General features: G+C 39.6%; 2 protein-coding genes across 3 annotated transcripts in view; one reads left to right on the top strand and one right to left on the bottom strand.

Annotated features, from left to right (window-relative positions):
- Positions 1 to 799, bottom strand: part of VMP1 (vacuole membrane protein 1) — a 288,381-nt gene extending 287,582 nt beyond the window's left edge. The window contains exon 1 of the mRNA XM_033922822.1: positions 659 to 799. The gene's annotated coding sequence lies outside the window, so the exon portion shown is untranslated. The remainder of the gene's footprint in view (positions 1 to 658) is intronic.
- PTRH2 (peptidyl-tRNA hydrolase 2) lies at positions 796 to 14,649 on the top strand. 2 transcript variants are annotated; one of them, XM_033922826.1, is made up of 2 exons: positions 796 to 929; positions 14,051 to 14,649. In XM_033922826.1, the coding sequence occupies exon 2, from the start codon at positions 14,069 to 14,071 to the stop codon at positions 14,588 to 14,590; it is 522 nt and encodes a 173-aa protein (XP_033778717.1). In that variant the 5' UTR covers positions 796 to 929; positions 14,051 to 14,068; the 3' UTR covers positions 14,591 to 14,649. The 2 variants fall into 2 exon arrangements, with proteins under 2 accessions (XP_033778717.1, XP_033778716.1); XM_033922825.1 differs by lacking the exon at positions 796 to 929 and adding an exon at positions 952 to 1,058.
- The last annotated feature ends 7,963 nt before the right edge of the window (positions 14,650 to 22,612 follow it).

Genomic DNA, 22,612 nt, shown 5'->3' with positions numbered 1-22,612 from the left:
CAAGTAAAGAGATCTGTAGTGTGCGTCAGAATAACTACATATTAACTTTGTATGAAATGTAATCTTTATATCAATAACATCAATAAAGTTATTAAAAGTGCCTAACAAATAAAACGTAGTTAATCTACATGACTACGTTAAAGAATGATAAGAAGTTAGCACTAGTAGCTATTTGAAATAGAGGACAATGAGGCGTGTGTAGACTTTGCCCACATAATCCTTCCCTTACACAAGCCTAATAATAAGGAATCCCTTCCAGCAAGTGATATCTGCCATCACGCCGATTCTTTCTGCCCTTGTTACTAACATCAGTCACAAGAGCGGCATCAGGAATGACAGATTTAATGACCTTCAATAGACAGAATGGAAACAAAATATTTTTCTCTCAGTCTGACGTAGCAATAGACAGGATGACAGTTTTTGCTCCTCTTCCCCATCATGAATACAACGACAGACACCGGGAAGAACCTTTAACACTTCTTTCTTTTTCTAGTTATTTATTTGCAACCAGTGACAATACCCCACAAAGCTTATGTAATTGGAAATGAGATTTAGAAGTGTTCAACAGCAAACCGGGGACGCTCCCCCTAGCCCGCTGTAAATATCTCCTTATTCCTGCTCTCTAGTAAAATACTTAATGTTTACAGCTCTCACTCACCCCACAGCTCTCCTCAGCCTTCTTACACAGCGTCACTCTAACCGCAGGAAGTACGTCACCAGACTTCCGCCCCGCGCTGCCAGCTACCCGCCTCTTCACTTTGCGCTTTCTTTTAGCCTCATCTCAGTGATATTCTATGAAGAGGAAGTAGTATATTGTTATGCCACCTTGCACGTACCATCGTTTGTTTTTGTTTCTTTTACCTATGCTGCTGGTGAATGGCGCACACAGAAGCTAGTAAACGTTTAATGATTCCCAAATAAAAATCGATGTAAGTGGCTTGCAGGGTTAACGTATTCTTCCCTGACGTCATTAGGAAGGGACGGAAGCTTTTAAAACTTCCGTTCTCTTTTGGAATGAAAACAGTGCGCATACTCAGCTGCAGCTTTTTATGGCCAGGGTGAGATACCTTTGTCTTTACTAGATACAAGCGTATATTGGTTTGGGGAGAGGCAATGTATAGATTGATATTATTATTCTTTTAACGAGCGAATATAATGGATATTCTAAAAAGACCATTTCTGTGTTAGTGAAATGGCCAGAAATGGGATAGCTTTTGCTTAAGTGGACTCTAACTCAGGAACGCTTTCAGAGTCGCATCGAAAATGGATTATTATTATTGCAAGTTGAACGTACATGTTAAATACTATTAAAAAGTTTGGATGCATATTAGGTATATATATATATATATATATATATATATATAGGAGATTGTAAACTTTCTACTAATTCTCCTTTATACATAGCTGAACTTGTAGAAATTGTGGTTATCTGTTTCGTGCAGTTCATGGGAGCATTACTTTAAAATTACTTTTCAATCCCCCCACCACCACAACGGGGGCAAATAATTTGATAGAACAAATGCCATAGCTTCTCTCACTGTATTTCATAATTTTGAGATATAAATGGGGAAGGTGGGGGATGAGTGTAACACAAATGATTTTAACGACTATATGAAGAGTACTTGTTTTGTTACGAACAAACTTCAGAAAATAATACCAACAATCCAGAAGCAGGGGAGAAAATTAAATATGCAACAACTATAACTCCCCAAAATTGCACTGAATAGTGATTCAGAGGAGCAACAATTCAAAATAAATCACTAATATAGTTTACATGAGAAGAGGTATTAGTGAATAAATGCTATCCCAGCACTTGTAGAAAGACAAATTGATGCTGCTGATCGGCTTTACTATCTCTGAAAATTCACATCATATTGCTCCTCTTTATACACTTAGTAAATGTGAAACACAACAATCTTAAAATGTGAACAATAAAATTCTTATATGCTACCACTCCGAGTCAAAATGCACACAATGTAAAGTACTCCATGTAGTCCTAAAATAGTTCATAAATACCAGTAAGTCAAAAACTTAAATGCTTATCTGGTTAAATTCCCTGTGAAATTATTGATGCATCCAATGAGGACTCCATTTCAAATTCTTCTTCAGAGAATTGTTGCATCTAACTTTCATATCACAAATTTTTTTGCAGTTGGGCTCATAGTGTTTTCATCCAGAGATCCGTTGCATAATATATCTGAACTTGGTGCCAATCTGAATAGTACACTACACAACATCTTGACACATCATCACTTGAAACAACTTTATTTCATTGACAATAATTTGAAAGTTCACACAAAGAATCCATACAATTTTATAAAGATTATCCAATCAAAAAACTTTTTACAAACTTCACTATATTATATTAATCAAATTTCTGATCTAAGAAACAGTAGCTCTTCCCAAATGTGACTGTCATTATGTATGTTAAAATGATAGTTTTCCATTCCACTGCCTCATTAAGTCCCCATGGACCTACTGCCTTCAAATGATGGAACCATTACTCTTCCTGGATAGCAAGACGTTGATGTCTATTGCCCCCCAAATACAGATTTTTTCACATGTTCAATGACAATCCATCTAATTTGGTCAAACTCATGACTTGCATCCTAAAAATGGTCAAAGAAGCTGTAGTAGTTTTTGTGTTAAATCTACTTCGATGTTCACCCAACCGCATCCTCATGGATATGATGGTTCATCCTACATAGATTTTGTCACATGGACTACAAATAAAGATTCACAAGTAGTTAAAGATTTTAATATGTATGTTCTCAAGGTATGTGGGTGAGTCCACTAGGAAATATTTAAAGATATAGAATATGCCTTACATTGACCACAAGACTGATGATGTCCATCTGAGGCTTGGTCAGTCTGTAACACAGATTGAACCACAATGTCTTATATTGTGTCTTCTTGAATATGCAATGCATGGACCCAATTTAAAGATAGGGTGAAACTTTAATACATGCCATTGATGCTGAAGAATTTGAGCCACGGAAACAGCTGATGTAGAATGTTTAAACAAGCAAATCTGATAGTCCATTGTTGGTCTTCCATGTCTGGACTTCAACAATAACACTCTATCTATATAATAAAACCGTAAGCGGCGCATGCGCAGTCTTATCAGCGTGCTTCCGTGATCCGTATGTCCGTGGCCGCCAAGACTGCAGCATGCCCCGCTCTTTCTACGGCCCCACGCGGCACTTCACTACATTTTCGCCAGAGCGGTTTGCCAAGATAGGGGAAGCTGAACAGCTCACTCCCGCCTCTGCTCGACTTCCTGTTCACAACCCCCCCCCCCCAAACAACCGTATAGGAAAAACTCACTCCCTGCTCTCCTGCCACGGCGTTTGCTTCCTCTACTCGGCACGGCGCTTTACCCGGCAGACATTGAATAAAAGGTTGCCTCCCCCTGCCGCTCTGAATACCTGACCGCCTAACTTTAAACCCGCGGCTGCAGCTGCTTTGAAGACCTGGCCTGGCCGCCTAACTTTAAAACCACGAGCTAAACAGGTATGTAGTTCTTCCTTTCACCTGAACTCGCCTGCTCCCAGTGGGCCAAGAGAGAGGGGGGAGTGGCTGCCGTGGTGATCTGGCCGACTCCCTGGTGACAGGAGCCGCGGCGGCACCTTTAAAGTGAAAAAATAACTGTGGCAAGGGAGCCGGCCAACTGGCAGTTCAAGTTGGAGCTTCAGTCTGGCCTGCTCCCTGCCGTATTGTATTTTTTAGTTGAAAGAAGCGGCGGTGGCTCCTCTCACGATCCCCGCCTGGGTCAGACTTCCGACGCAGGTGGGGATCATGAGAGGAGCCACCGCCGCGTCTTTCAAATAAAAAATACAATACGGCAAGGCGGGCAGGGAGCAGGCCAGACCAAAGCTCCAACTTGAACTGCCAGTTGGCCGGCTCCCTTGCCACAGTTATTTTTTCACTTTAAAGGTGCCGCCGCGGCTCCTGTCACCAGGGAGTCGGCCAGATCACCACGGCAGCCACTCCCCCCTCTCTCTTGGCCCACTGGGAGCAGGCGAGTGAAGCCCGGTACTTCCGGGTAGCTAAGGGGCGGAGCGCGGCGCGTGCTCAGGGTCCGGGTGGAGAAGCCGGTGCTACAGCCGCTTGCACACATTAGCACTGGCTAACGCAACCCGGGTAAGGGAGGTCAAGTTTGGGAGGATCGCTCAGACTTGGGACTGGCGTTCACCTTCGCCCAGAGGTTTGTCGGCGGTGGGAGGGTCAGGAGCAGGCCAGATCGAGCAGAGCAACGGCACTAAAAGAAGGGGGAGGGGCCAAACGGAGCAGGCCAGATCGTGGTAAGAGAAGGGAAAGGGGGGTGGGGGAAAATGCTGCTACTGCTATACAGGGACTTGGAGGGGAAGGGAAATACCGCTGCTGCTTCTGCACAAGAAAGGGGGGGATAGGAGGGAAATGCTGTTGCTGCTGCATAGGTAAGTGGGATGGAAATGCTGCTGGGCACAGGAAAATGGGGGAAAATGACAGACAGACAGCGGGAGGGAGGGAGACAGAAAGAAAGAAAGACACAGGGGCAGGGAGAGGAACAGAAAGACAGACAGAGAAAGGGGGCCATGGAGAGAGAAAGAGAGTCAGCGGAAGGGAGACAGACAGACATGTATTCTAGCACCCGTTAATGTAACGGGCTTAATGACTAGTTTGCAAATAAAGCCCTATAATAAGCTTTTTTAATAACTATGGTTGGATATTCTTGTGCTTAAAACTTTTTAAATAGCTGTTGAGCTTCAATTTTGAATGTAGTTTCCAAAGTACAAATACACCCAATTCTTAAGAACTGATTGATGAGCAAAGAATCTTTTAACGTTCATGGATGACAACTAGAATAATGAAGGTAATTGTTAAGATCAGTGGGTTTGTTGAATACTATAGTAACCAATTTATGGCCCTCTTTCATAACTATTACATCCAAAAATTAAACTTGTGTAGAGCTATAATTTACCGTAAAGTTTAGATTATCATCTCATCTTGCTATCCATGAACAGTATTGGATCCATCATTTGAAGGCAGTAGGTCCATGGAGACTTAATGAGGCAGTAGAATAGAACAGTGATTCCCAACCCTGTCCTGGAGGAACACCAGGCCAATCGGGTTTTCAGGCTAGCCCTAATGAATATGCATGAGAGAGATTTGCATATGATGGAAGTGATAGGCATGCAAATTTGCTTCATGCATATTCATTAGGGCTAGCCTGAAAACCCAATTGGCCTGGTGTTCCTCCAGGACAGGGTTGGGAACCACTGGAATAGAACACTATCATTTGAATATACATAATGATAGTCACATTTGGGTTGAGCTACTGTTTTTTAGATCATAGATGTTGATTTATATAATATAGTGAAGTTTATATTCCATCTACTGGCCAATTTTTGTAAAATTGTGTGGATCCTTTAAGTGTGATCTTTCAAAGTTATTGTCAGTAAAATAAAGTTGTTTCAAGTGATGATGTCAAGACATCATTTAACTATTCAGATTGGATCACCAGACAAAAACACTATGAGCCCAACTGCAAGAAATTTGTGATATGAAAGTTAGATGCAACAAATCCCTGAAGAAGAATTCTAAACAGAGTTCTTGTTAGATGCGTCAACAATTTATCAGGGAATTTACCTAGATAAGCATTTAAGTTTTTGACTTACCGGTATTTATGAACTATTTTAGGACTACATGGAGTACTTTACATTGTGTGCATTTTGAACTCAGAGTGGCAGCATAAAGAATTTTATTGTTCACATTTAAAATAGTTGCGTTTCACATTCTCTTAAGTATTTAAAAAGAGTGATATGATGTGAATTTTCAGTGACAGTAAAGCCAATCAATGGCATAGATTTGTCATTCAACAAGTGCTGGGATAGCACTGTTATTTACTGATACCTGATTTATTTTGAATTGCAGTTCCTCTGAGCCACTATTCAGCACAGTTTTGGGGAGTTATTGTTGTTGCATTATTACTGACTAGTGCAATTCCTGTTTTTTATTTTCTTCTAGTTAATGTTAGAATACAGCTATGACAGTAGGTGGCTTAACTTCCTTTGCAACTTGACTTTATTTTTAGTAACCCTAGTTGTATATCAGCTAGCTGATGGCAGCCTTATGTTGCACTTTGGTACAGTAACTCAGTGGTCCTTGGCCCCGTCCTTGGGTACACCCTGGGTTTTCAGGCTAGCCTTAATGAATAAAGAGATTTACATGCATTGTCCCTCATGAATGTAATTCTCTTTCTTCCATATTCATTATTGATCTATTGAAATTCTTAGAAGATTGGATTGAGAACTACTGAAATAGATTAAATTACATCATCATGAACTAACACAAATAAGCTTAGTTTCACATAGTTGTGATATGAATGTAAGTAAGGACACAGGTCTGAAATTTGCAAGCCACAGTGCCAAAATTTTATATGTATTAATTTAAATATGTATTTTATATGTATTAATTTAAATTGCATAATTGTTACTATATGTCTGACATGCTTGATAGGAACAAGATGGTGTAAGTAAATAGATGCTGCTGGTATCACTAATTGTGTGCCCTGTGTGGTAAATGGGGAATTCACCCCACAAGGTAAAACAAAAAAGAAACCAACAGAACTGCAGTAAAATTGTGACAACGAAACAAAAAAAGAACTGCAGAAAATGTACAAGGTACAGGAATTTTATTCAAATCAATAAAAAGGTGGTATCCAAAAAACAGTCCTTGATGTTATAGTGTGGACCCGACATGGTCCGTGTTTCGAAAAACACTTCTTCGTCAGGGGTCTAAGATGTTCAGTACATTAATATGCAAGAAGTGTATGGATAACAGCAATTGAACAATGGTTCTAGAAACACAGGCAATGAAAATCCTCCTGTAGAAAAGGCTGCTCAGAGAAACGCTGATTGCTGTTATCCATACAGTTCTTGCATATTAATGTACTGAACATCTTGGACCCCTGACGAAGAAGTGTTTTCGAAACACAGATAATGTCAGGTACGCACTATTTAACATCAAGGACTGTTTTTTGGATACCACCTTTTTAATGATTTTCATTTTATTGATTTGAATAAAATTCCTGTACCTTGTACATTTTCTGTAGTTCTTTTTTTGGTTTTGAGTTCACCCCATATTATTCTTTGCTATTAATATGTAGACAGTGCAAGACCTACCACAGTTAGTAATATTGAACATTGAATGGTCCAGTAAGAGATTACATGTCAATAATTTCTTTATGGAGAACATAGTACAGGCTTTTGCTTGACACAGAAGAATATATAAAACAAGTTCAAAGCAGATACAGTTTTCAAGCAAGCCAGAAGGAAACGTGATGCATAGAAAAGTGATCATAGTACAGTATCTCGTTTATCTGCTCCTAGGGAAGGAAAACACAAATATAATGATTCAGTTTACCAGGCTATCCAATTTCAGAGTTTTATACCTACTTATAAGCTTACCAAACAGCTACTTGATTCACTTGTTTCCATGTTACATCAGGAAGTGCTAGGGAGGTAAAATTCCTATACTTCATAAAATACTGCTTTTTGGAGCTGGTCCAGGAACCAGCAAGAAGGGAAGCTATTTTAGATTTGGTCCTTAGTGGAATGCAAGGCATAGTACAGGAGGTAACTGTGTTGGATCCACTGGGAAACAGTGATCATGCATAACGTGATCAAATTTGAGCTGATATCTGGAATGGCATCCTTAAAGAACTCTACTGTAGCAGCATTTAATTTTCAAAAGGGCGACTACAATAAAATGAGGAAAATGGTTAAAAAGAAGCTAAAAAGATTGGTGACAGAAGTTAGGACTATAAACCAGGCATGGATGTTATTTTAAAAATACCATTGTGGCCCAGACCAGATGCATTCATTGTTTTAAAAAAGGTGGAAAGAAGAGAAAATGAGAGCCATCATGGTTAAAAGGTGAAGTGAAAGAAGCTATTAGAGGGAAAAAAAAAAACCCTCCAAACATCTTTAAAAGAATGGAAAAAGGATCCAAATGAAGAAAATAAGAAGAAACATAAACACTGACAAGTTAGATGTAGAGCATTGATAAAGAAAGCTAAAAAAGAATATGAAAAGAAACTTGCCAAAGAGGCAAAAACTCATAGTAACTATTTTTTTTTTTTTTTTTTAAACATTAAAAGCAAAAAACCTATGAGGGAATCCGTGGGACTGTTGGATGATCAAGGAGTAGTGGCGTGTGGTGAGGGCTTTCAGGGGATTCAGTGAATCCCTAACTGTACAGCCCTGCTTTTTTATTTTTGTTTCCTTTTTGCAGATGCAGTTGAATTTGTTGAGTAGGCAGCCTGCTTAGCCAGTCAAACTGCATCAAAAAGAAAAAGCAGACCTTATTGGATTTATGACCAGAATACAGCTGGAAAAGAGAAGCGAGACAGGCACTTTGTGAAGCCTAAGATCATCGGGTCCTAATCCCTGAAGCAGCACGAAGCAAAATGCTGGCTTGCCAAAGTCAGAGGACCAGTAAAGTGGAGTACATCAATGAGCATTTAAGTGGATTAAAGGAAGGAGCTGCACACCAGTGAATAGTACACAGATGATAAGTAACAAGTTTTTCAACCATTGGACTAATTTATTAAGCTTGAAGAACTGCATTTTTGGAGTGCACCCAACGTTTAACATAGAACATTTAAAGTTATTATTAAATATGAATACGAACATAGACACAAGCATAACTGAATGAATTTAATAGGGGGGGGGGGGGTGGCACAAGGAGGTTTTTTAAGCCGATGAGGTTTGTTCCCTCTCTAGTTTGCATGCATGACTAGTTCTGGCAGCAGACGTGGATCTGATGCTTTTTCCTCCTTATGAAGTAGTTGTCCCTCTGGCCTTAAGTATTTTTCTCTACTGATGATTTAAATATTTGTGGTTTCAAGATTTATGAGAGTTGCATTGAGAGTTGTATGATATAGGGGTCCTTTTAATAAGGCACGCTAGCCGATTTAGCATGCGCTAAATGCTAGCGCGTCCATTATATTCTATGGATACGTTAGCGTTTAGTGAGTGCTAATTCAGCTACATGCCTTAATAAAAGAGGGGGATAGTGATTCCCTGAACCCTTCCTGAAGGCCCTGACAATACTGATCTGAAGTTGATTGGCTGCGCACCAGCTGCCTGTTGCCTGCTCAACCAATAAAATTCAGAGCCATGTCCTCAGGGCCTTTAGAGGGTAGGGCAAATCCCCTAAAGGCCCTGACCGCCCACCACTGTAAAGGAGCAAAAGGGGCGCTCAGGGAGGAAAAGGCCATAATGGACAGACTGAAATAATTCTTTGCTTTGGTCTTCATGGAAGAAGTTGTAAGAGCTTTACCTAAACTGTTAATGGTTTTAAAGGGTGATGATGTGGAGGAACCGAAAAATCTTGGTGACTCTGGAAGATGTACTAAGCCAAATTGATAAGTTCAAAAGGGATAAATTACCTGGATCGGAAGGTATACAACCCAGGGTACTGAAAGAACTCAGATATGAAATTGCTGGCCTGCTGTAAGTGATCTGTAACCTGTAATCAGGCATCAAGTATGCTAAAATATTCTGTAGTACTTGAAGATTAGAGGGTGACCAATGTTAATGCTGATTTTATAAAGGTTTTCAGGGGAGATCTGGGAAATTACAGACCAGTAATCCTGTCTTTCAGTGCCAGGTAAAATAGAGGAAATGATTATAAACAATAAAATTGAGGAACACGATGGGTGAGGAAGAGCTTACCTAAGATGGTAGCTTGAACGCGGCCATGGAGACACCATCAGAGTTCCTGCAGATAATTTTCCTTGACCGGGTTCTATGGTCAAAAGAAAATCAAAGATCCGGGTTTTCCCGGATGAATCCGCTGTAATGGCAGGGCCAATGAACGCGTTTGTGGTGCGAGTCTGAACTCGGCAACCGGGAGGATCCTCGGCAATGAGATACATGCAGGCTGAAGCGTGTGATCTCTCTCTTGAGGGCGCCACCTTGTCCCTGGAGAAGTGTAGTCCTCCGACTCATCCCGAGGCAATGGGATGGCAGATGGAGGAGGAACCGTTCCGGAATGCTCCTTTCCTGACCCAGCAGAATGTAGATGATGGCTCTGCATGGAGGGCTGAGGAGGCTACTAGAGCTGTTTTCCTGACAGAAAAAAAAGCTGTTGTGGCTACAGGTACATTATTTTCTACAGAGGGCTTAGGGAGCAGTGTTGTGCCTATGCAAAGGTCGAAGGAATTCAATATGGAAACGCGTTGGGAGGCAATTTCAAATTTGCAACTCACTTTGGGAACTCAGTTCCAGCAATTTTCACAATGTTACACAGCAGTTTTATCTGAAAATTTGGATATAAAGAATCAAGTTTCATGTCTTGAGAGTAAAGTGGATGAACATGGCTCCAGAGTAAAAGTAGTTGAGACCCAGGCCTTAACTTGGATTAAGGCAGTGGGAATCTTAATTTCAAGATAAAAATGCTGGAGAATGCCACTAAGAAAAGTAATCTTTGGATTATAAACTTTCAAAAAAAAGTTTCCTTTATCAGCACATGACATGTTTAAAAAATATTTAACTGAAGTTCTTAAGGTTCCAGAAACTTCATATCCACCTCTTAAAAATTTATTACCTTCCTAGGAGACTTAAATCTCAAAATCCTAACCAGCAGAATTTATCTGCTGATAGTTTGGATTTAACAAATTTCTTAGAGAGGTCAGAAACTGAAGCGCAGGATACAGCTACATTGCTGGTACAGTTCGCTATAGATTCAGACAGGGAATGGATGTTAAAATTATTTTTCAAATATAAAGATGTTCCCTTTATGTATAATGTATCTCGTACTACACAAAAGAGAAGGAAACAATTTCTCATTTTGAGACCCCCAGGCATTGCAGTTGGGTGCAACATTTGTCTTGAGGAACCCCTGTTATGGTCTATCAAGACAGTTGATATGTTTTCTATGAACCACAACAGCTCTCTAGCTTTATATCTGCCCACAGGCAATCTGTAACTACTAAGTGAACCTGTTTCATCTCAGTATAAGCTCAGAGAGGATATGTTCTGACACCTACTAGCTCCATCTATTTTTCCTTTGTAAAAGTTTCCTTTTAAATGTTCAGTCTATTTACAGCTCCTCCACCACTTATTGAGGACTAATACATTGTGACTTATTTCATTGTTTAAATTTCCAAGAAGTTTTTCTTGTAAGGAATATTTCTGTTAACACTGTATTTTTTCTTGACTGATGATTAAGTCAAAAGTTTAAAATTTAAATTAAAAATTAAAAAAATTGAGGAACACATAGACAAACATAATTTAATGGGCAGTCAGCATGGATTCAGCCAAGGGAGATCTTACCTCACCAATTTGCTTGACTTCTTTGACGGTGTGAATAAAGTGAGCCAATTGATGTAGTGCATAAAGATTTTCAGAAAGCTTTTGACAAAGCTCCTCATGAGAGGCTCCTGAAAAAATTAAGAGCCATGGGATAGGAGGCAGTGTTCATTTGTGGATTAGGAATTGGTTATCAGATAGAAAACAAAGGGTAGGGTTAAATGGCCATTTTTCTCAATGGAGAAGGGTAAATAGTGGAGTGCCACAGGGATCTGTACTGGTACCAGTGCTATTTAACTTATTTATAAATGATTTGGAAATTGGAATGAGTGAGGTGATTAAATTTACAGATGACACTAAACTGTTCAAAGTTGTTAAAACGCATGCAGATTGTGAAAATTTGCAGGCAGGCCTTAGGAAATTGGACAACTGGGCATCCAAACAGCAGATGAAATTTAATGTGGACAAATGCAAAGTGATGCACATTGGGAAAAATAACCCAAACCATAGTTACCAGATGCTAGGGTCCACCTTGGGGGTTAGCGCTATTCAAGCCAAGCTGGAAGACTTGAACATCAAGGCCAAAAGAATTGCCAGAATGGATTCTCTCTCCCACATGACTGGGCTAGAGACTCCGTTCTGTGAATTCAAACAACAGACATGAGAAAATGCCATGTAATAAATAATTAGGTTTTATTATCTGTGCTCCTATTATCTGGGAAGAGCAAGCCATCAGAATTTCAATGATCTTCAAAGGGAGAAAGCAAGGACAAACAGATTTATACCCTATGTGACATCATTTGTAATAATTATCATGCTTTAGAATACAATGGCACAGTTGATCACATGATTTCCTTTCCAAAAATGCCTTACATCAGTGTTAACATTAAAAGTCCATTCTGTTAAGTTTTTAAACCCAGCAGGTAGCAGTGTTTTCACTTTTTCTTTCTAAATCACTTTTGATCGCTGACCTTTTCAAATATTAATCATGTCAGTAAAAAGCCTAGTCTTGACATCTACATCCTGGCATCTATATGACCTCCCAATTAGCATTGTATATTCTAATCTACAAGGAACAGATTCTCTCTGTAAAACAGCCAAGTTTCCTGTTCCTCTGAGAACCTTATGAACAATGGTCTATAAATTTGACTATGTCTTAAGTCACAAAATCAACCTTCTGATCTTCCATAGCAATTTAAACAAGGAATGCCAATCTGTGAGCTTAATCTTTTAATTACAAGGTCTCAAAGCTTTGTCACTACACCTCATCTGAGTTTCCAAATTTGAATATATTCACTTAGGGCCTGTTTTTCAAAGCCACGCTAGCAGCTGCTGCGTGGCAACATCCCCAAAGCCCTTTAAATCTCTATGGGCTTCGGGGCCGTTACTGTGCTGCAGCCACTAGCGTGGCTTTATAATACAGGCACTTAATTTTGATTCATTCACAATCTGTTTTTATATCATTGGTCACACCTGTAAATTCCAGGAAATGTTCAACAGCACCCATGAAAAAGATCTAGGTGTCATTGTGGCCAATACATTGAAGCTTTCTGCCCAATGTGCAGCAGTGACTAATAAAGCAAGCAAGATGCTAGGAATTATTTTTTTTTAAAAAGGGATGGTTAACAAGACTAAGAATCTTATAATGCCTCTGTATCGTTCTATGGTGCACTGTTACCTTGAGTATTGCGTTCAAAAAATTATAAAGACTAGGGGGACACTTGACGAAGTTACAAGGAATTACTTTTAAAACCAATAGGAGGAAATATTTTTTTTCACTCAGAGAATAGTTAAGCTCTGAAATGCGTTGCTAGAGGTTGTGGAAGAGCAGTTAACATAGCTGGTTTTAAGAAAGGTTTGGACAGTTTCCTGGAGGAAAAGTCCATAGTCTGTTATTGAGACAGACATAGGGGAAGCCACTACTATTTGGGTTTTTGCCAGGTACTAGTGACTTGGATTGGACACCCTAATGATAGGCTACAGGTTTAGTTGGACCATTGGGCTGACCCAGTAAGGCTATTTTTATGTTAGTTTTCAACTCTCACTTCTTGACATTAGGTAATCAGGCACCAAGTACATTTCAGGTCAATATTTATTTTTAACATTTCTATTCTGCCTAAAACTAAGTGGATTATAATTTATGGATTACATTGTTTTAAGGCACTTAGAAACTTCCCTCTCTGTCTTGAATGGGCCCACATTCCAAGCTAAAGTGCCAAGAAAATACTGAAAATGAAAAAGTTATATATGTATGTACATATCCATCAAAAATAAAACTAAGACAGTAAAATTAAATAGAATTTAACAGAAATAAAAACAGACTAAAATAAAATAAGTAAAACTAATAAAATAAAGTCCAGCCAATGAAGATCTGAGCTCCACTCCAAAATGAATCCCAAATGCCACAGAATGGACAAGAGAGCTGGTTTAGATAAATCCTCACTTGCTCCATAATGGTTGTGTCCCAAAGCAGCTGAAGACAGGCACTTCCTTCAGTGGTCCAAGATAGGAGTGCAAGTCCACCCTGGAGAACAGGAAACAAGCAAATGGTGTTGAAACTTTTTTTTTCTTCTGCTAGATTTACCCAAATTTAACTTGGAAAAAAAAAAATAGAAGGCTTGAGCGCTAGGTCTAAGGTTTGTTTGACATTTTATAATGAGATACAAACCATGATATATTTAATAACATATTCAAGTGCTGTTTGTCATATACGCTGTTACATTTTAACTTTTTTCTTTTTTATATTTTAGACGAGTTACAGATTCATTATGATGGATTATTTTTCTAATCCCAGTGCTTTCACTCTGGCAGCTGGGGTAGCTTGTAGTTTTTGGCTAGGCTGGGGTCTACATGAACGTTTCAGAAGACGTACCATAAAGATGACGGCTGTATCTGGAACAGAGAGCAACACTGAAGTAAACATCATGGGAGAAAATGGGGAGTTCAAAATGGTGCTGATTGTCCGTAGTGATCTGAAGATGGGGAAGGGTAAAGTAGCTGCACAATGTGCCCATGCTGCAGTTTCTGCCTACAAGCAAGTCCTCAAAATAAACCCAGAGCTGCTGAAGCAGTGGGAATACTGTGGGCAGCCAAAAGTAGTAGTCAGAGCTCCAGATGAAGAGGCTATAATTCAGCTACTCAGCCATGCAAAAGAAGTGGGATTAACTGTCAGTTTAATCCAGGATGCTGGTCGTACTCAAATTGCTCCAGGCTCCAGAACAGTTTTAGGTATAGGACCAGGACCATCCAGGCTTATAGATATAGTGACTGGACATTTAAAACTGTACTGAGCTATATTGTCTATATTTACAGTAACTAGAGAAATAATGTATTAAATTCAGTAGAAGCACTTGTGTTCAATTTATTTTGACTGTTAGAGAGCATCCTAATCCAATATACTTTAATACAAATTACTTGTACATTGAAGATTTGCCCTAGCAAACTTAGTGTGGGTATAAGGGAAAGAGGGAAAAATACCATAGCCAAGTTTGCGGCAAAAGTAGGTTCCTCAAGGTGGGGGGATGTTCAGCTATCTTACTTAGAGCCTTTGGTACTTGCCAAATCTTCCCAAACCGGTCCTAAAGAATCCTGTCTATCTGTTTTTCAAGAACATGCAAATGTATGCAGGTCACATGTATGAGGGCTGTTCAAAAAGTATCAGACCTTTATTCATAAAAACATAAAAAATACTCATATTCAGATACAAAAATCTTATACTTCAAAGTCGTCCCCTTGGGCTGCCAAACACTTCTTCCAACGGTTCTGCCACTGTCAGAAGCAGTGCTAGAACGCCTCTTTTGAAATTGCTTGCAACTGGTCCATCGCATTCTGCATATGTCTTCTCTTGACTGAAATCTGGTCCCTTTCAGGGGCATTTTCAGCTTGAGGAAAAGCCAGAAGTCACACAGAGCCATGTCGGGAATGTAGGGAGCCTGAGGAATCACTGGTGTGTTGTGTTTGGCCAGGAAACTCCGTGTCAAATGTGAAGAATGGGCAAGTTCGTTGGCAGCTTTGGCACAAACTTCACTGAAATTCTCTGGAAGCCCAAATCCTCAGTCAAAATAGAATGAACGGATCCAACACTGATGCTCGCCTCGTCAGCAAGTTCTCTGATCGTGATTCAATGATCCTGCATCACCAGGGTCCTCACTTAGTCAATGACGATCTCATTTCTGGATGTTGAGGGCCTACCAGAATGTGCTTCACTCTCCACTGATATGTGGCCATCTCTGAAGCGGTTGTACCACTCCTTTATCTGTGTGGTGCCCATTGCTTCGTCCCCAAAGGCCTGTTGAATCTTGCGGATTGTTTTCACTTGGTAATCACCAAACTTTACGCAAAATTTATTGCAGTAGCGTTGTTCAACTTTTTCTGTCATTTTGTCAAAAAAGAAAATCTGACGGCGCTCACTTACACTTCCTCACTCATCGGCAGTCTGCCAGCGACTGACAGCTTCTGTAGGCAGTAAAAAATTCAAGTGCACGCATTTGGATCGCCTACATACGTGCACCAAACCATGCCTCCCTAGCTTTATTTGTTTATACAAGAAAAATTCAAGTCTGATACTTTTTGAACAGCCCTCGTATATTCATTGTGGTAATCCTGAAAATCCAAAAAGGAGAGAGTCGAGAAGACTGCTGTAGTCTCATATAACTGAAATTGTTGTCTAAACAACTGCAGGTGTAGAGCCATTCTAAATGACTAGTACTTTTAAGAGAAACACTTTTACATGAGCAGCCATTTATATAGACTAAGTTGGATGTCTACCTCATTAGGGCACTAATGAAATTATTAATAAGAATAGTAAGGACAATTTATTTCTGTTAAAAAAGGGAAGCAGTAGGCATGCGATTACTGTAGGAGAAACAAACTTTTTCCATTAGCAATAAGACTGATTTCTGAGGTTGAATCACATAGGACACGGGTAGGCAATTCCAGTCCTTAAGAACCACAGGCAGGTTTTCAGGATATCCACAATAAATATGCATCTTAAGGAGGCAGTGCATGCAAATCCATCTCATACATATTCATTGTGGATATGACCTGCCTGTGGCTCTCAAGGACCAGAATTGCTTACCCCTGACATAGAACAACAGGAGTGATTTGACCTTGATTCCAGCAGCTCTTAACTAGTGAATCGCTATGAAATATCAGTTATTCAATCCATGCAATATTACCGCTCTCAGTACTTACATGTTAAGTGCTTTTAGGATCTACAGTAATCTTCAGCAGTTTGTTTTGAAGGGCTGCTAAATTGTCATCAATCCTTAAGAAAACAAGCTTATTTCAAATTTTGTATTTTTATATATACTTTTTCAATCTTAAATATCTTAATACGTTAAATACTTAAGTTATTCTTTAAATATTTTGAACTGAGACACTTAGGGCTCCTTTTACTAAGCTGTGTTTTTAGCGCACGCTACGCGGAAAAACTAACGCCAGCTCAATGGAGGCGTTAGCGTCTAGCGTGCGCGGCATTGTAGCGTGCGCTAAAACCGCTAGCACAGCTTAGTAAAAGGAGCCCTTAGCTTTATTGTGACTTCAGCTTCTGTTTCAACTTTGTCAGCTGAGGGCAGTTGCTGACATGTTTTGCCATACCGGCTTTTTCAAGGCAGTCCCCCTGATTTAAAAAAATAGAATTAATCGTGCCATTACTACACTTAACTCCCATCCCTCTGTGCAGCAGGACCCCACCGACTCTCCCACCGTGAGGCTGACATACCTCTGAGGCATCCAAAAACAGCAGCAGCGCTCTGAACGGACTGCTTCGCCCATTATGTCATGTGATGCGGCAGAGGGAAGGCCGCAAAGAGGCCTGTTCAGAGCACTGCCACTGTTGCTGTTTTTGGATGCCTCAGAGATATGTCAGTCTCACGGTGAGAGGGTCTGTGGGGTCTTGCTGTACAGGGGGATGGGAGAGAGGGATAGAAAGATACTGCAGAGGGAAGGCCGTGAAGTAGCCCGTTGCAGAGCGCTGCCTCCGCTGCTGCTTTAGGAGGCCTCAGAGTGGAGGTATGTCAGGTCTCCCTGGGGTGAGGGTCGCTGAATTGACGAGTCCGATTTTTTCAGTATGTATTTATCTTCCCCTCCTACTGCTGATGGTAGGCAGTAGCCCAGAAATAGTGGAAGCCTGGATTTGTTTTTTTTAACTAGGGATGGAGTCAGGGAATGTCAGAGATATTCAGGGGGGTACCAGAGGGATCGGGTTTTGGTACCTTCGGGTATGCACAGTTGATTTTTTACGTTTTTGAGCAGAGGGAAACTGACTGGAGTGAGCTGCCTCGTCTCCAGATAAGTATAATATTTTATCTGGTATTGTTATTACACAGCACTGAGTGGTATAAATATTTAATGTATCACAAAAGTCAAATCTCCACTCTTATGAAGAAATTTATACTCAAACACTCACACTCCACTTTTATAGTTTATTTATACTTGGAGCTTGATGTTCATTCAGGAAAAGGCCTCAGAAATAAGGAGTACTATGCTTGTAATTTTAGTGGTAATCATTACCAGCATAGGTGTATTCCAAACAAGTACTCCGTATTGCAATCACTGGCCAAAAACCTGTTCTTTTATTTCATTATTCATATTATGTTTCTACTAATTAAAACTGTTTTTTAAAACTTAACTTTTTTTGTTATAACTTATATCTCTTATTTTGCACACTAACTGATTGAGTGCAGACCACTTCAGAATTTGAAAAACCTCACACAAAATTACTTATCTTTAGTGTTTATTATTCTGTTTCCATTTCTGAGCTTCTTCGATTCTGTTCTATTTCGTACTCGGGATCAGAACCGGAGCTTTCATCGCTCTCGGGACTAGAGCCAGAGCTGACGCGGCCGGTGTTTTGTGGACCGCTGGTTTGTCCGCTGCTTCAGGGCCGATTTTAGAGCACAGTAATCAGTATTCCCTCTAAGCGGGCGGGTGTTGTGAGCAAACTTTTTTCACTGTGAGCTAAAAATATCGGGCGCCAGCAAGTTATGAGCCAAATAAATATGTTGTCAAAGTTGCTGATACATGAGGACGAGGTATTCAAAGGAATTTTAGGCCTACACGCTAAATTAAATAACGTTAAATAATATTTTTAAGAACACAAAACAACGCATTAATTCTTGAAAGTACAAAATTCTTAATTTTTTTTTTTTTTTTTACCAGAAAAACTCAAATTTATTTTAAAACAGTCTACAGAAATTGTAGGGATGAAATGATATCTTAATAAATGTTTTACAACAAATGTAGTTATGTCTGTTACATCCATATGTGTAAACTGTAAATTAAAAACAGTCCAGAAGACAATACGTTTGATGCTTTCAATTTCTAGACAATCTATCAATTCCAGCTTCTACACAAAAGTATAAATACATTAAAACACCCCCACCCCGACGTCCGATTCCTCCCCCAGCCCCCCCTTACCTTTGCGACGCGTTACATGGACTGCCAGCTCGCCTGCCTGCAAGCACGTGTGTGCGCTGTGACGAGAAACTTGTGCGCTGCGAGGTAATATTTTGTGCGCCAGCGCAGCTTAGCGGGAACACTGACAGTAATCTAGACATTAAAACAATAGAGAAAATCACTATTACAGTCTATATCCATTTAAATCTAGCAAATGTACTTACTGCTTCTTAGTGTTCTGTCAAAAGTTTTTCAAACACTGGCAAGATGGCCTTACCCCACATAATATGGATAATGAAATAAAAGAACAAGTTTTTGGCAAGTGATTGGAGTACGTGTTTGGAATACACTGAAATTATAAGCATAGTACTCCTTATTTCTGAGGCCTTTTCCTGAACGAACATCAAGCTCCAAGTATAAATAAATTATAAAAGTGGAGTGCGAGTGCTTGAGTATAGACTTCTTCATAAGAGTGGAGATTTGACTTTTGTGATACATTAAATTGTTATTACACAGACAATGGCATTTCTGGGATTACACTGTGGCAATGATGGTCCCAGACAGCAACCTCTGCTTATGATTTTATTATAGCACCGAGGTTTGCAGATCTGAGCACAGCACTAAAAAAACACTGAAACCTGATTGATATTCGTATATGAAGTTATATGCATAAGTATTAAGAGTTTGAAAATATACGATAAAGCCTGTGTATAAAGGAAGAACAGTTTTAATATATCTAAAAATATTTTTACTATGTATTTTTACTTCCAGTGCAATCTTTTCAGGGCCTCTCTTTGCTTTCCTTATTAGCACCTTGTATTTGACTTGCCAATCCTGCTGCTGTTTATAATTATTTTCAGTTGAATCCTTCTGATCCTTCTTTCATTTGCTAGCCACACTGGCTGCTGTTTAGTCTTCCTTCCTCCTTTTTTAATTCATGAAATATATCTAGTCTGGGTGTCTAGTATGGTATATTTGAATAATATCCATGCCTGATGTAAATTTTTAACCTTTGCAGCTGCTCCTCTCAGGGTTTTGTTTTGTTATTTTAACCATTTTTCTGTTATCATGGTCTCCTTTTTTAAAGTTAAATACGGTTTTATTAGATTTCCTGTGTGAACGTAATCCAGAGATTATATCAAATCTGATCAAACTCTTAGGTCTTTGATGAAAAACTGACTTACCATAATCATATTAGTAATATTGTTAAATCTTCCTTTTACAGACTTCGCCAAATTCGTTCACTATCCAAATTTCTATGTCCAAAGTCTCTTAATATACTAATTCATTCTCTGGTTATTTCGAAAATTGAGTATTGTAATGCTTTACTTATGGGAATAGCACAAAAAGAAATTAGACGTTTGCAGATCATTCAAAATACCTCAATTAAACTCATAATGAAAGCAAGGAAATTTGATCACGTCACTCCTCTTCTTAAGTTATTGATCCCTTATACCCCAATCAGATCACTGAGATCTATTGACCAACATCTATTAGTTATGCCTTCACTTAAAGTTATTAATACACGGCAGCACTTTATCTTCTCTGTTACAGCTCCTCAAACTTGGAACACCCTCCCTATTTATCTCAAAGAAGAAAAGAACAGATAAATTTAAAAGTAAACTTAAGAGCTTTCTTTTCAAAGACGCTTATGATATTTAGGAGTCCCAGCCTATTTTTGCTTATTTTCATAAGGCTACTTCTTTTATTTCCCTCCTATTGTTTTTTACCATAATCGTCCTTCTTTCTATCCTTATTATTGTATTTCATTACCCTGCCTTTCCCTTTGTTTTCCTTTTCTGTTTATTCTGTTAGTCGTTAATTTAATATGTTTTGTTCAGTGTCCATCTGTCTTTTATAACCCTTGTATTATCTGTAAATTGAATGATTTGTTCATCGCTTAGATATTTGAGTAAGCAATTAATCAAATACTTATTAAACTTGAAACTTGATGATCACTGTTGTCAAACAACTTCAGCACCATTACTTCACTTACCAATTCATGTGCTCCACTAAGAACTAAGTCTAGAATGCCTTTGCCTCTTGTCAATACTTGAACCAGCTGCCGGTGGACTCACGATTTACCTATTGTACCCTCTATTTCCAGGGCCCTCACTCCTGGGTTGTCCAGCACAGATTCAATTAAAGATTGAAATTGCCCTAGCACTTGTCATCTTTGTTATTACAAGGTTCCCTATCACTTGTTGGAAGAAAACCCCCCCCCAACATCTTTCCCAACTGCAAATTGGAGGCACATAGCAATAGTATACTGTTGTATATTTACTCAAATTCAATATTAGAAACTGATACTCCTCATCTTGAATTATCTTATGGATATCCACTGTAACGAATCATATCCATCCCTCTTTCTTGTGCATCATGTTAGTTGCTAATACCAGAAGGGAGAATTCCTGCTGAACAAGGAGATGCTCAGAATTCTTTACCAAGTGCTCTCCTGTATAAGCCTCATGTGTATGCCTTTGTTCTCTGTTCTTAAAAGTAGATTTTGCGGTGAATTCATGTTCCACCCATCATCCCATAAATCCCTAATATTCCAATGCCCCCATCCCTTCCCCAAAATGTTCCCTCCAACTCTCCCTTCATCCACATTTTATGAAAAATTTCAACACTATACACTCTATCTCTACTCTTGCCAGTCACCCATTCTCTCCACCTCTCATCAAGGACTATTTCCATCACTGCATAGCCTTTTCTTGTGTCAGGTAGACCTCCAGGTGCTTTCTTAATCTTTTGGTCCTCTTAACCACATTCCTTTCAATACTCCTAGTGCCTGGCTGTGCAACCATAGGCATCAATTCTACTAAGAGGCCCTCTAGACCCACACATTTCAGTGGTAAGGAAACATGGCAGCTGTTCCACTAGCTCCAACGTGGAACAGAAGACAAGAAGCAGACCATCTGAAGAAAAGTGTTTTTTTAACTAATGCTCCCAGGAGATAGTGCCTAATGTGGGCACGTTTCACCAACAAGGGCATACAAATGATCCTGGTTTTGTTACAACTTATAAGATAGGATCGTTTGTAAGCCCTTGTTGGTGAAACATGGCCACATTGCACACTATCTCCTGGGAGCATTAATTATTTTTAAAAAATTTAAACTTTTCTTCATAAGATCTGCTTCTCATCTTCTGTTCCACACATTTCAATTCCTACAGGGCCTCCAACACATATTTCATTGTTACTGTGGTTCCATTTGCTGTCAGACAGATCAAAAGAAAATAGCCACTTATAGGGGATCCTTTGGCTCTCAGTCACTTGCTAGATGGATTATGCCAGCAAGTTGCCCACCGAGTCATGGCAGAGTACAGGAGTGGTTTGCCATTACTTTCTGTGCACTGCTGCTCAACATAGGGCCCCTCAGCCTCCAGCACCTCATATTCCAAGGTGGTCTCCCATCCATGCCCCAAACCTACTTAGCTTCCAATAGTACTCAGAGCGGCCAGGCCAAAGGCATCAGTCACTTAATAATGTTCATGAAGTCTTGGTGTCTCTAAACAGCCACCTGAGCTAAGTCTGCATACACCTGAAATTGGTGTCCATCTCGCTGCATTACACTTGGTGGAAGCTGCCTCCAACTTTACAAAAATCACCTTCACCCATACTGGTCACTGGCTGCCAATCAACAAATGATGTATATTCAAAGGCCTCGTAATGGCCTATAAACTCTTCCATGACATGGTACCATCTTAAATGGCCTTCAAACATCTGCCCTATGCCCCGAATTGACTGCTTCACTCGCAAAAATAAAAGCATCTACAAGCACCCTCGGGACACACCCTCCACTTACACGGCTCTAGAACCAACTACCTGCGTAAGATCATTGGAAGGTCTATTGAACTTCAGGAAGGCTCTAATAACTCACCTCTTCTCCTCATCTATGAGTGTTTGCCAATCC

Source organism: Geotrypetes seraphini, chromosome 15 (genome assembly GCF_902459505.1).
Source record: "Geotrypetes seraphini chromosome 15, aGeoSer1.1, whole genome shotgun sequence".
Classification (NCBI taxonomy): domain Eukaryota; kingdom Metazoa; phylum Chordata; class Amphibia; order Gymnophiona; family Dermophiidae; genus Geotrypetes; species Geotrypetes seraphini.
The sequence above is the reverse complement of the archived record's forward strand: the minus strand, read 5'-3'. Positions and strand labels throughout refer to the sequence as shown.